Below are 14,441 nucleotides of genomic sequence, written 5' to 3'. Positions count from 1 at the left end.
TGAACTCGGGCAGTGTGATTGTTTCTTGTGATTGTGTCTTGAGGGGTGAAGTTACAGCCGCAGACAAGTGGATCATATCGATCGTATAGCAAGAGCACAACGCTCATTGCAGTGATGAGCTGAAACGATTCTGCTCGCCAGATGCCTCACAAACGTTACACGATGTCGCAACTTTACAAATCAATTGCTAGATATGTCGTACACAACACAGCTAGGGCAATTCATTGTGTCCAAGAAAAGAAACCTCGAGATAAACGCTGTCGCTCAGCTCACGTCACACGGAGCACGTTGTAACACAGGCAGACGACACTCACTGCCCACAGGAGGTTCAGTGGTGTGGACTGGCCATGTCCAATCAGATCGGTCGCTGGGGGCTACGTGTATTGCAACAATTCTACCTGTAAAAGGCGCGAGAAGTTTAAAACTTGTTCCGCTGAGCCACTGCGATGTGTCGCGATTCACATGTTTAAAGTCTTGTAATAAATTACACAGTTGACGCAGAGAGCTTAGATTGGTCTTCAAATGATTCTTAGGACTTGCTCTACCGGCTCAATGCGTTTATACAAAATCATCAAAACCGTTTAAGGGTCCCTTTAAAGAACTTGTACGAAGTCGCTCTCACTTGTGTTCATTATTGTTGTCACTGAATAGTCGGCACCTTACAACCGTGATATGAAAATGCATTGCTGCCTTTTAATATATTGAGTTTTAATTGGTGCATTTAATAACAAGGTTGCTTGAAATTGAACAAGTTTGCAAGGCTCTTGAGTACTTACTGAAGTGGTTGTTTTTTACCGCATCCGCTTTGTATACTTTGTAGCAGTAGTATGTTTCTGCATGTTTTATGCATGTATATGTATGTAGCGTCAAACTGACTGACTATGGTAGTGCTAGACTAGCTTCAGAACATTGCGATTGCTTCAAAAGGCGGGAGAACCAAGTAACTTGCTCTTGCACTCGTAGCTACTTGTTCATGCGGATTAATGCAACATGTTTGCAGCTAACCAAAATTGAAATTTTGTTTATGCAGGGAACATGTCGGTCGTGGCTATTGAATGTCGTCATCAGTATGTTAAAGGGCCCCTAAACCCCCCAAAGGACGAAATTTAGGTGTTGGTGTTGTAGTTTGTGCACGAGCCCTATAAACGAACACATAGCCGTAAGAATTTTTCGAAATGGTGCCGTAATAGCATGTGTTAAACGCGTTTGATGTACGAAATACGGCGATATTGTCAATAACATCACAGATGCAACATGCTGACGTCGCACGTGCCACCGGGGAAAGCCGGAAAGGCCCATAGAGGAGAAGGGATTGTTTCTTAGAATGTGTGGTGCACCAACGGCATGTAGTGCTGCCACATGTGGCATTGTCAGTTGTCAATGCATTCTGAACCGACGCGCATGTTTACTTGAAAGGTTTGAAAAAATATTAGGGGTGGTTTGGGGCCCTTTAACATACATTGCTTTCCAGCTAGTGTTAATGGCATTTTCTTCAGTTTAGGTATGGAAAGTGGCATTTAATGAGGCTTCCCCTTGTATTTTAAGCGTGAAATTTTGCTCAGGGGCTCATCCGTGTATATCTACACTGTCAGAAACTAGGTTTCCTTGTGCGGTTAGTAATTTCATTAGAGGTCTACACTGACTTGCCCCTTCTTTATGACCTCGCAGAAAAAGTGGCTCGTAGCACAGCCAAGATACAGCAGCAGTATGACCTTTTGTGGCATGGCAAAAGCAGTTCACCAAGGCACAGGACACACTCAAGGCAGAGCTGGGCAGACACCTCTCCGCAAGCTGGAGGAGAAGGTGCTGCTTGGAAGTAGAACTGAGGGATCTGGTGGAGAAGCTGCAAAAGGCATGCACCCTGGTAGGCACTACGAAGTTATATGGGACCCTGGAACACACAATCAGTTCAAATTATTTTTTGAGGACACTGAAGGGCGCTAGAATTTAAGTTGCACTGGATTGAAAGATGGGGCTAGTGTATAACCACTTCACCATTCCTGGCAAGAACAGAGCAGATTTGTAAGCAAGGAAACAACAAATTGAGAAATATGAGGTGAAGCCCTCTGTCATGCTCTGTGGGTACCTCAATAAATGACGTCAGTTTCATCTATCTCGATTACTGAACGGCTTATGGATGAAAAGTAAAATGACTTAAATTTCAACAGTAAATAAATGCACAGTAAGCCAGAGTTGCTGCTACATATTATGTCTGTGGTGCTCTCAGACACCTGCTGATTCACAGAAATCGGCAGCCAAAGTTGGTGACGTCGAGCACTTCGTTTTGGGGGGGCGATTCATGATGAGCAGCGGCACCGGGGTCTTTCGGTGGCTGTTTTCGATAAAAAAATTCGTTACTGGTGCAAAAAGCGGTGGTATACTCCAGCGCAGGTAAACAGTCAACTTAACCAAACATAATAGTTTCTTTAGTGTCCCTTTAATATCCCCGTCATAGGTTCCTTATAGTAGAGAAAGTGATGGTCGAGGTCACTTTTTAGTTTGCACCGAAACGTCAGCACTTGAGTCAATGTGATGTCGGGAATTTCAAGGTGTCTGTTTTCTTTCTTAGTTTAATTTTTCGCAATTCGGCCACCTTTGCTCGAATAATATTTCTTTGAACTTTCTATGCTATGGCTGTGACATGCATCCTCTTGTTATTATGGCAAGAAAGAGGGTGTGGTTATCGCAAGGTTCTGGCGAGCTGGCACTAACCAAGGATGCATGTGCGCCACTTTCAGTTCATGTGCCGGCTTTTTGATATTTTTTCAATGAACCTTTGCTCCAAACTTATGAACACAAATGGCAGGATCGATGATGTTTTTGGAGCTGGCTGGTGATAATTCTGCTGGTAGTGGTAGTGCACGATTTAACACGCCAGATATTCAGTACTATATTGTTGCTTTTGCTGTGCTATTGGAGGTGAGGAGGACGGAAACGAAAAGACAAAGCTTGGAGCTTTCGAATGACTCAAACGTGGTGGCGCTCGGTGGAAAGAAGGAAGCGAGGCGTCTCCATGAACACCACTGCATTTGCACAATTCCACACTCCTGTCTCGCCATTCCCGCTGATGAAATTATATTTTTCTCTCAAGGTCCGGTGAATGCGCTGTTTACTCACGAGTAAAACCCTGGCACAATCGTCATCTTGGTAAACTGATGTAGTTGTGCGATACTCTTTTTCCAGTATAGAAAGTCACCATTACATGGTCAGTGGCACGGATATTATGCTAAGATCCTTTTTTTTTTCTTGGTGGAACATAGGGGTATGGATCACTGTTGTACAGAAAGGCGTTCCAAGAATGACATTTTAGGAACTAGTTTTTTGAGATGGACAGAGGAACACCAGTGTTCCATTAAGGATCGGTGGACCTGTAATGGTAACTCATGCGTTTACGGAGCAACGGCGTTCCTTCTGTAAACATTTCATGGCATTGAAAAGATGTACAGACGTTCACAGCCATGTCATGCTGAGCGGGACAAATGGGCGACTGCGTGATGTGAAAAAAGCTACTGCTTGCTTTCATGTGGCTACGTTGCATCCTGGTTTCCACTTCAAGGTGTCTGCTGGGGGCGCAGGAAAGCATGCGGCGCAGAAACCAACCATGTACGTTAGGGTTAACTGATTGGATAGCTGAACAGTGGAGCAGTTTAAGGGATCGCCCTGTTGCTGTCCAATGTTATCGCGTTGGTGTCATGTAGGTCCCATGTTGATGCACATAAGCCGAGCAGACTGCTCATTTAGAACGCCAGCGCGTGAATGCCAGTGTCGCCGAAGGGCTAATTCATCTGTCCAAGCCGGCAAAGCAACAATGAAGCACCAGCGTTGCAAGTCAGACACAGATCTACGGAAAAGAGAGCGGAGGCGAAATGCCTGCACCGGGAGTTATACACACCATGCTCAGAGCAGCAAACAGTAGATAGGAGACCGTAGAACAGAAAATAGATAGTAATTGCAAAGCAAACCACATAATCACACGAAAAGAACAGAAAAGAGCAGATAAACTAAAGAAAAGAACGGAAAAGAAGATAAACACAAGGGAACACAGGTGCATCGATGCTCCGCAGTTCGTACAGCTTTAATTTGCGATTGAACTAGCTTTAACTTTTTTTTTTCTGTCTGAGCCAGTCTGGACACCAACTAAGGGCCCTTCTGGAGTCTGGACACACTGTGGAGAGCATTTACATGACATTCGAGAATAATCTAACCCCTTTGCAAGACTGCCACCAAGAAAGGGCAGGCATTCTTTTTTACCTAGCTCACATTTTTTGTTCGGCCAGCTGGAAAGTCGCTTTTGTGTTTTTTGTTTCTTTGTTGTTAGTCGCATATTTGGGCGGCCTACTACAGTCGATTCCGGATATATCAATAATTCGAAATACGAAATATGCGTATGTAAGGCTTTAATTAAAGCACTGCAGGCCTCGACACAGTTTTCTGAAATCGTAAGAAGCGCGAACATGACGATTCGCTCACATATGCTAAAGAAAGGCGAGAACTTCTTTTGCAAGTTAGCGCACTTCATTTCGCATAAAAAAAGTCCGTCAACTTGTATTGCTTCTTGCGCGCCGTGAATTCATCAAGTCATCGTCAAATTATTGAAGCTTTCCAAATAAGTAAATTAGGCACCTTCACCACACCACAGCGGTGATCGACGCTGAACGTTGATGCGAGCTCTGTAGTGCGGTAGAGGGTTTAGCGGTGGCAACAGCGGCTGGCATCTTCAAACCGCACGGGTCCTTTCCGCAGCACCGGCAACGTCAGCTATGATCTCGGTGTCGATGCAGTAAGAAACAGCAACGTCGTTATCTGCCCGATGAAGTCACTCGCTGTGCTCCCGTCCGATGCGGCGCCCGGAAATGCTAAGTCGCAAAATTCACTGACGCACCGTACGCCGTAGTCGGGGGTCATGACGCGCCCCAAGTCGTCACCTGGCACGAAGGCCCGTAAGGAAACGGTGCGCAACGGTGCTTTACTTGACGTCGTTCCAAGCACCGGTCATCATTTTTATCGCTACGGGCGGGACAATGCTAGTTCAACTCCCGAATGACGATTTATCAAGAACAAAGCGCGAAGTACACATTCTGCAAGAGACAACGCTGCACGAAGAAACATTTCTCCACCGTCGACATGTTGGCGGTACCGATGGCACTTGTGGCTTTGCAGACGGCAGCCGCCACTTTGGCGAGAAATGCGAAAAAAAACGTAGCTCTGAGATCAGCATTTTAAAACCAAAAAACACTAAAAATGCGTCACGAGGTTGCGGATCTCGAAGGCCATGCTTTGCGGGCCCGCATGCCATCGTACGCGAAGAGACAAGGAATGGAACGTTACAACAAGGCTGCCAAGTCACTTCGAATTCTCATTTGGTGCCCTCGGCAATCAGCCTCTTTGAAAAACACTAGCCCATGCGTTAAAACCTGCGGACCCCGCGTCAAATATACCGGTGAACTGACAATCGCTGCGCAACGAACTAGAGCAACGCAATTTCGTCGCCTGCGCGCGACGAGGGATTGGAACTTACAAGAACGCGGCTGAAAAATGATCAATAGTTTTGGGAAAAATGCACTTTCTGGGCTTCGGCACGAGGCAGCGTTCGATATAGCGGATGTTTCGCTGTGCGGGAGTTCGATATACGTGCACACCAGCCCCATACTTTTGCATGGGAAATTCAAGGGGATTTCTCAACTGTTCGATATAACCAATAATTCGATATATCAGAGTTCGATATCCGGGATCGACTGTATGTTTCGGCATAGGGAAAAGGGGGTAGGGCCATTGAGCACCCGAACTACAGGAGAGGAGGCACATGCGTGCGGTTCCGCGAAGTCTTCGATCGCCAGAGACAGCAGAGTGAATCTGCCAGAACTGACACAACACTCGCGGCAGAAAGTGGATGGAACACCTACGCGCTAACCATCCCCCGCGGTGGCCTGCAGCTGCGTATGAATGGACTTCCTAACGGGCCCCAAAGTACACACGCGAGGTAACACTTTGGTTTGACTTCTTGGCTGGTAGCAGCTAAAGCCCCTCCATGCGTTTTCTGCCAGCTAGGTTAAGTAGCGCCAACTCGTCCTCCCCCTCTCCCTTTACACCGGCTCCCCGCCTAGCGGAAGCCGAAGCGCCGCCATGATGTTTCTGCTGCTTTTCCGGTTGATGTCCCCACCCCATGCCCGCCCATGCCCTCGCGACACCGAAACACCGAGCAAAAACTCGCTCTCTGGCAGGCAGTTTACGACGAACCTCAAAACAACAGCACTTCCGAAATGGAGAATGAAATATTTGCTTTCTCGCGTGTGCACATGCGTGCGCAGAAACAAGATGGAAGCAAAAGCGGAAGGAAGTGGCTCAAGAACTTCCTTTCGGAAGCTCTGGAACCGGAAGGGGGTGTCGTCGTCGAAACAATAGATGGCGGTACTTAAAAAAGCGGCAGCAGACACGATGGAGGGGCTTTAGTAGCAGCTTGCCGCATGCAGCGTACACTTCCGCCGTTTCTGTTCACTCGCTCGCCAACTGCGTTGCTCAGGCCCAGTTCCTGGTAGTATTTTCCTCGACGCATGGTCGCCAGCAGCTGTAGGCAAGTCTCGGCCTTTTGACACGCAGTTGTGTGGATGGCGGGGAAGAGGCCCGCAACGCAGTGGACGCGGATGCCGTAGTGGCACCTGCCCGGTGCCTTTGATGGTTGCATTTGGGCAGGCATTCCTTCAACATTTGAGTTATCTCCGTAGATTTCGACCAGTTCAATTCGGCAGCTGTTGCACTGGAAATGTCTCTATCATGCAATAAAAGATATGCGCATACATTCAGTGCTACATCCTTGTTGTACTCGCTAAGCCTGCCCCCGCCCCTACAACCTTTATTGACTTTGCTCTTATTTGCATACAACAGGGCAGCACCCTCCAGCACTTCAATGGAACGGCTCCTCAGCATTGACAACGAAACATTGAAGAGAAAACGGGTTCATCTGTCGGACACCAGTATTGAGATGCAACTTGCCCAAACACGATACTTTACTAAGTTGCAAAATATCTATCCTGGACATTATTTTCCATTCATGCTGCAATATTCAGTCAGTACTTGTTAAATGTCTATGTATTGTTCCTTTTGATGCGGTTTCTTGAGCAAGAAATGCAATTAAATTGGTGCACACGAGGGAATTTCCATTTGGACATCTGAAGTGCAGTATCCTGACTGTGAATTTGAAGACCGACGTGAAGAGTGCCACATGCGTTGCACTTGTAATCGGTGAGCAGCAATGTTGCAGTTATACCCGTGTCACATGGCCGTTTGGAAGGCCTTCCAACCAATAGTCAATTGACTCAATGGTCAAGCATGAGCTGCTACATGGGACGGTTCGAAAGCGTCGAGTCAATAGTCGATCGAGTCAACGAAGCACCCCACAACTCTATCGAAACTTCGATGGCCATTGAGCAACGGAAGCGGAAAACAGCGCGAATGTGCCCTCTCGTTCACAGTGTGCTCGTCCTCACATAGAAAAAAGAAATCTAACCAGTACGCTTTAAAAGCAGTATGTGTATATGTGAGCGTTATGAATTATTTGATGAAATATTTTCGCCACTTGAAGTGTGCGAACTGCAGATAGTCTCGACAACAATGACATGCATGCTGTCTTGCCGTGTCTTGCCTGCCGCAGTTTCGCTGCTCGACTACTTAAACTCATAATATGTATTCGTAACTATGCTTAAACAGTTTATTAAAGTGTTTATATAAAACAACAGACATATTTGTGCATATAAGGAAATTTATATTACTTAACTGTCGATGACATAATTACGAAAATAAGGATCCGCAGCGCCCCACAATTTTTTGCGGGAAACGCCTGAACCACTCAACGGCCATTCAAAACTGTCATGTAGCAGCGTGACACCTCTACCGAGTTTAGATAGAGTTGTGGCGTTTCGATTGCCATTGACTAAATGGCCTTTCAAGATTGCTTGTGTGACACAGGTATTAGACATGTTTGAGGCATGTCCGGTGCTCTCTAAAATATTCGTCTAGGAGTGTTTGTTATCTTCATATAACCTGCTGCGGCGATGTTCAAATTCGTATAGTATACGTAGTTTGATATGAACTTTAAATTGCTCTTTATTTCAACTGAGGTTTAGTTTGACACATTATTTAAATTTAAAAAAAAAACAGATGTAACGTTAATGTAACGACACATTCTAATGTTGTGAGTGTAACGGGAACTTGTTTCAAAATTGGGAAGGAACGAGGTTTCGTTCCCGTTTTAGAGAAACATGTGCAACACGGGCATGCATTGTGTGCCGGAGCAGGTTACATGCGTGAAAATGCTGTACTGTTTCATAATTTGATTGTGTTCTCGTAGTTAGCCTGCATTGCTGCTGTTTGTCAGTTATCACTCCATCAGCTTAGCTGGTCTTGGAGTTCTCTGTGTAGTGTGAGCAGAAATTTGCTCAAAGAGACTTGCACTTCTCTGAAGCTTGCCTTTTGATTCTCCAAGGCTGCTCCGAAACAGCATTGTTCATGCTCCCTAAGCTGCTCCAAAATGCTCAAGCCCTCATCAACCCAGCCCTCCCCCCCTTCCCGCTGTATTTTTTTGTTTGTAGGAATCGCATGCGCACTAAAATAAGACTTCTTTCTCTTTCTTTTCTTTTTCATTGTGAAAATTGGGTGTGCCTTAGACTTTGTTAAGTACGGCAGCACCTGTTTGCCTGTAGCCTGCAGCACGTGCATGTAGACGGATGCCACAAACAAGCAGTTGCTGCTTTTGTCTTTGTTGCCCTCTTTTGTTGAAGGAAGTGTTGGTCTTTTGACATGCAGCATGCATCGGAACGCCACGCTATGTCCCTGGCGACCGTAAAGTGGGGTCGTAAAAGTGCCAATGGCGTTGCTGCCGAAGGACAAACTATCCCATCAGACGTGAGGAACCATTTTTATTCCTTAATCGTGTGCCTGCCTTATGATTGCTTTCTTTGTGGTCTTGATACTCTGTTAGATGTTGGAAAGTAAGCGACATACAAGGTTGTATTTTCAACCCTTTTAACTCTCTCTCTCTCTTTTTTTTTTTTTTTTTCTGGGGTTGGAGTGTCTTGACTGGGGCTAGCTGAAACTTGACACTGTTTCTGTTTTCATTTAAGCCTTTGTAATCTTCTAATTCCTTAAGTGGGGCAGGTACACGGTCTGTGGAAATATTTGCTGTATTTTAAATTCCGTTGACTGAAATAGTCTTGTTCAGTTTAACATGTTCATTTCAAATGTACAACACTTTCTCGAAGGTCAACTAGAGCAGAAGATAGACGAAGCTGCCTTCCCATTGTTTCCGGAAACAGTAGGAGGAATGCAGCTCATCAGAAAGTGAATATTATGCATAGCTAGATACTATAATATCCTATACGAGGTATTCAAGAGATGTCATCCGTAAGGGGCACTAGCGCAACAGTCGCCATACTCGTGTTCGCGAGCGCAGATGTCATCGTTGGACTACAACCAAAGTTCTCGGCAGCACATGTTGTTTTGATATTTTTTTCTTTGAAAAGGGCGTAGTGAGGTGCAGCGCCACCAAACATCAGACTGTCTTATGGCGCATCGCTGAACGACCACGGCTGTGGCGGCACACTCGCCGACTCCGCCTGGCAGGAGGAGCTGAGTGAATACCTACTATAAGTACAGTGCTAGAAAGATTTTCCCAGGCAAATCATAATTAGTCATTCTGCAGATGATCAATATTCAGTGTTCATACCAGGCCAGCACAAAGAAAACAGATCAAATTTTAAAAATATATGTGCAGAATACTAACATTCTACTCTCTGCACTTTGGGATTACGAGTGTGCGAATATCAAATTTTCAACTTCGAAGCAAATTCGAATAATGAAAACCAAGTACGAATCGAAAGAATGTTTTTAGAATATTTTCTCATACGAATAGTACATCTACTTACTTTCCAAAGAAAAAAAAGTTTTCTTTTCTCCACCAGACATGAAAACGTAAGTTTGTTATACAGCAAATAATATATAGAAAATTTATGCATTCTGTGAACCCTATTGCTTGACAACTGAAACTACAGTAGACTCCCATTAAGACGAACTGGAAGGGACTGCAGTCATGTGTTCATCTTATCAGAAGTGCCCCCAAAAATGGACATGCTAACATGCCAAGTGCATCCAAATATGTTACTTGAATGTACTGAATGGTGTAGACTTAGAATGGGGACAAAAAGACAAGAAAAAGCATTTAATTTGGCTCAGCTTGATAAAACTATGCCTTCAAGTAAGAGTACTTACACGAATCTTGCGAGCACCTGATTTCACGGGTACAAAAAAAAATTCTCATGAAGATATTGCTACCACATTTTAATGATAAAACTAGCACTCTCCTATGTTGATGATTACAAAAATAGAGAGGAGAGACGAGCACAATTTTCCTTCAAAGAATGTAAAATATTGTCCTGGCAGTTCCTTTTCTTCCACGAAGCTGTTTGCTGGCTCTAAAATCACTTCTGGATACGCCTCGGTCGCGTGCTTTTGCCTTGTCAAAGTCTGAGTTGCTTAAGGAAGTGTGCTAGGTTTTCTTCGAGGTCTGGATATTTTCCCCGTTTTCGGTTTGTAGTTACTTTTCCCGATTGACGTGCGGCTGAAGATATCCCATCACGCTACTCACGCTCACAAGCTTTGCACTCACGAGAAAGACACGACGCAGCTACTATATTCAGTGTGCAAAATAGCCTTCCCCTGTCGTGCACTTCCATAATCAAAATGGTTCACCACAATTCGCACTTCACTGGTAACAGATAGAACGCGCACAGGTCCTACGTGCACCAAAGCTATGGTGGCTAGAGGGGGAAGTGTCAGCATCCGCCGGGCTGCGCTGTGCAAGCCGGTGCGGCACATTTTCATGACGCCGACAGGTGGCGCGCTCGTCGTCTCCGAGATGCCTAGAGCGAGGTCTGGCGAAGTGGTCTCGTGGATTCTCTCCGGCAAAGCGCGTGTTATGTGACCTGTTGTTTCGCCTGCTCGGCTTTTGTTTGTGCGTGTTGATGCCTGATGGCAAAAGGCGTTGCCGTAGCCACCAGCGCTTCGCGAGAAACCTGAATTTCCTAGTGTGTCTATGGCACGCTGTCTACTAAAGCGAGAAACACGTCGCGTTTTTCGTGACGGGAGAAACGTACATATGTCGCGGTTTTTTTTCAAGCGAGAAAGCATGTCACTTTTTCGCGACCGATAAACGTATGCGCATTGTCCGTGAGCGAGAAACGCATGTCGTGTTTTTTCACGAGCGAAGAAGACAATGTACGGCGAACGCCGGTGTTGCTGCCGATCTCGTCAGCAAAAAACATTTTCTGTCATGAAGTTGCGTCGTCCCGTGGATAGATTATCTCTTGCCGTCACCGGACCAGCGGGCACGTGTTGGTTACTTTATGTGGTCCACCGCGCCTCGCAAGAAAGCCGAAAGGCTCCGCTACATCGCGCCGACGGCTCACCTGCGCGTTTGTTGTTTCATGTGGACGCTACGTGATGGCAAAACAACAGAGACAGCAAACACATACGGGACACGTCTCAGACGGGAAAAAAAGATATAAATTAAGGTCTCTCTCATCGCAGTTATCCCGCTGATGATGAACGTCGCCAGGGGAACGTTCCATTCCAGGAGCTAAGCCGCTGGACAAGAACTAGTTGTCTGTGAACTTCCCTTCGACGAGAGGTTTATATTTCGCAGCTACACTCATGTGATCAACGGTGAAACAGTGGAAATTCCCGTGGTCGCCCTTCCCTAACACCAGATGCGGTTCCAGCTTTGTTCCCCAACGTCGCTGCATACCTTTCCAAGAAGTTGCCAGCGAAACGGGGGGGCAATAGCCCCCATAAATGACCACCCACTGCATAAGCTGAGGTGCACTGTTTTCCAATCGTTACACTCTACACAAAGCTTCAGCAGTACGAAGCAATTACCAAAGCTCTTGTTGGGCCAGCTTCATTGACGTTTGCGTAATCTCGAAAATTATTTGGTTATATGGTTAGTGTGTGCCGTAAGAAGTCGTGGACGGAAAAAGCGACTCGCGTCTGTACAAAACACCTCCGCGAACCTAAGCCAGCGCGCGGATGGAATCTCAGAGCCAACAGACGCGCCGGAGGGCGTGCCCATGCGGCGGCGCTGTTGTCGGCTCCGAGATGCCGCCCGCGGCGTCGCATCGTCATGAAAAAAAGCTGCGTCTCCGGCGTGCCGTTGCTGACACCTCCCTCTCTAGCCACCATACCAACGCGAATGGACCACAAAATGTGCTTGGCCACCATTGTGTGATGGCGATGACAATGCACCTGACCCATCTGGTGGGAGTGCTAGCGCCGCAAACGTGGTTTCAGTTTTTTACTTGATTCTAATACACAGACAATTTTGTTCCCGTTATCGCTTTCGTTTTTTTTTTTTCCACTCCCCTTTGTTTGCCCCTCTGACCACGGTGGAAAGGCCCCAATCTTGTGTTCTTCTGTTCTCCTTTGTACTCCAGCTAGGAAACCCAAGAACGGAAAAGGAGGGAGGGGGGGATACCAAAGGACGCAATGGCTTGGGGGGGTCCCATTTGTAAATCCCCCTACTCTTATTGTTGCTTTCTTTGTTGATAAAGCCTGCACCTCCCCCACCCAGTGGCTAGGGGTGAGGGGATACCATCCGCAGACCTTTCTTTTTCGTTTATCTCGCGCCCTCAGTGTCGCGATTTGCTTTGCTTCTTTGCTCCAAGATGCCCTTTTTTTGCTTTTTCTTGGTCACCTGAATTCCCACCAAGACTGCAGCGTTCGTTTCGCAGAATCGCCAGCGTTGTCGGTCACCGCGAAAGTTCGTCTTAACAGAAGAGTACAGTTAGGTGATTCGTCATAAACGAATTTTTTTGCATTAAGTCTATGGGAAACCAAACAAACGGTCCCGTGTTGTTTGGCATAAGCAAGAATTCATCTTAACCGAGTTCGTCTTAACGGGAGTTCACTGTAATTTGGTAATTGCCGCCGCATTCCTTTAGTGCTGCTGCCGGAGTCATCACAAACATGCAAACACCAAGATAAAGGCAAGCAAAACGGCCGTGAACAAGCGTGTAGACATAGCTGGATAAGGATTACAAGTACAGGCGATGGCAATAGGGCTGTTGCACATTTCATTGATTTATTTATTTATTTAAGTGAATTATTTGTTTATTTAAAATATTCTATGTGTTATATTTCTCTATGCGCTGGCCCGGTTCTGTTAGTAGGGAAATTGGCATTGCTTACACTGCCGCAAGTAAGTTTTTAAGTTAGCAATTTGTTTTTTAAATTGTTGTTGAGATACAAGGCCGATAAATTCGATACGTTATCCTGAAACATTTCGTATTCTGAAATTCGTAGTAGTGAAATATTTTTACGTTAAGCCAATGGACATTTGGCAGGGGAATTTTTAAAATATTCATTAATCTGAACAAATAATTAATCTGAGGTCCGCTATAAGGGGATTTCACTGTATGAAGTTTTGCAGTGTTTGAATAATTCTAATAGTAAAAGCATAGTGCCTTGTGAACTGAATCTAATATTTGAAGTTTCGAATATTCGCTCACCCTTAGACGGTACAGTTTGGGCTTTATGTTAATTAACGAACTATAGCTCTGGCTATTCTAGATCACGAGCTATCGCTCCAGCCAACTAAGTAAGTTACCTGAAAATATTTCAGATTCGCCTTGTACACTATGGATGAAATACTAATCTTGTAAGAATTGCATTATGTTTACATGTAAAACTCTATTTTTGTAATAAAACAAACGTAATAAAACTCCTTTTTTTCTTTTTTTGAATTTTGTTTGGTCTCTACAGCCCATACCCCCTCTCAAAACGCTGGAAGAAAATATGCACCAAAACAGGGTTCAAACATCTGCATTTGTCAGCTAAACCAACCACTCGTTATGCGATCCGCATTGTGATGCCTGTTGTTGTTACTCTTCGACCTGCTATATTACATGTGTTGACGCGATTCCTTGCCCAACATGTAGCCTGTATAGGTTCTTTTTGCGAAGGAGCTTCAAGCGCCGGCGTGGCTTGTGGTAGAACATTTGGCTGCCACGCAGAGGGCCCGGGTTCAGATTGCACCCGAGCCTGGACATTTTTTTCTCATTGTGCGTGATAGCAGTTATGGACAACGGCGACGATGGCGGACAACTACACACCAAAATCTGCTGTTGTTGCGACCTCGTAACAGCTTTTGCGGTAAAACAGCATAGACCGCTTATAACGTAAGTCGCCGGAGTCGCGAATATCCGCACTATAAGCGGTACCGCACTATAACCAAAACAACATTTTTGAAAGGTTGCACGTGTGCAAAACATGACCAACGGGTAGGCGCGCGATCCCGACTATCGAGGCATGCGACTGGGACGTAAGTTTGCGTGCTTACGTTTGGAAATGTTGAACGGTTAGCGTCCGCGGACCTGCGGTGCCGACATAACGAACGC

At 45.7% G+C, this 14,441-nt stretch overlaps 1 protein-coding gene across 2 annotated transcripts in view; it reads left to right on the top strand.

Annotated features, from left to right (window-relative positions):
- LOC119386202 (uncharacterized) overlaps nucleotides 1-14,441 on the top strand; it is a 54,450-nt gene that overhangs the window by 37,812 nt on the left and 2,197 nt on the right. Inside the window, exon 4 of one of the 2 annotated variants that reach the window (XM_049413726.1) lies at nucleotides 8,800-8,898. The exons of the other annotated variant lie outside the window; for it this stretch is intronic. Within the exon in view, the coding sequence (XP_049269683.1) occupies nucleotides 8,800-8,898 (99 nt within the window). The remainder of the gene's footprint in view (nucleotides 1-8,799; nucleotides 8,899-14,441) is intronic. 2 annotated transcript variants of the gene reach the window in all.

The sequence above is a fragment of the Rhipicephalus sanguineus genome, chromosome 3 (genome assembly GCF_013339695.2).
Source record: "Rhipicephalus sanguineus isolate Rsan-2018 chromosome 3, BIME_Rsan_1.4, whole genome shotgun sequence".
Lineage (NCBI taxonomy): Eukaryota > Metazoa > Arthropoda > Arachnida > Ixodida > Ixodidae > Rhipicephalus > Rhipicephalus sanguineus.
Note: the sequence above shows the minus strand (reverse complement) of the source record. Positions and strands in the feature narration are given on the sequence as shown.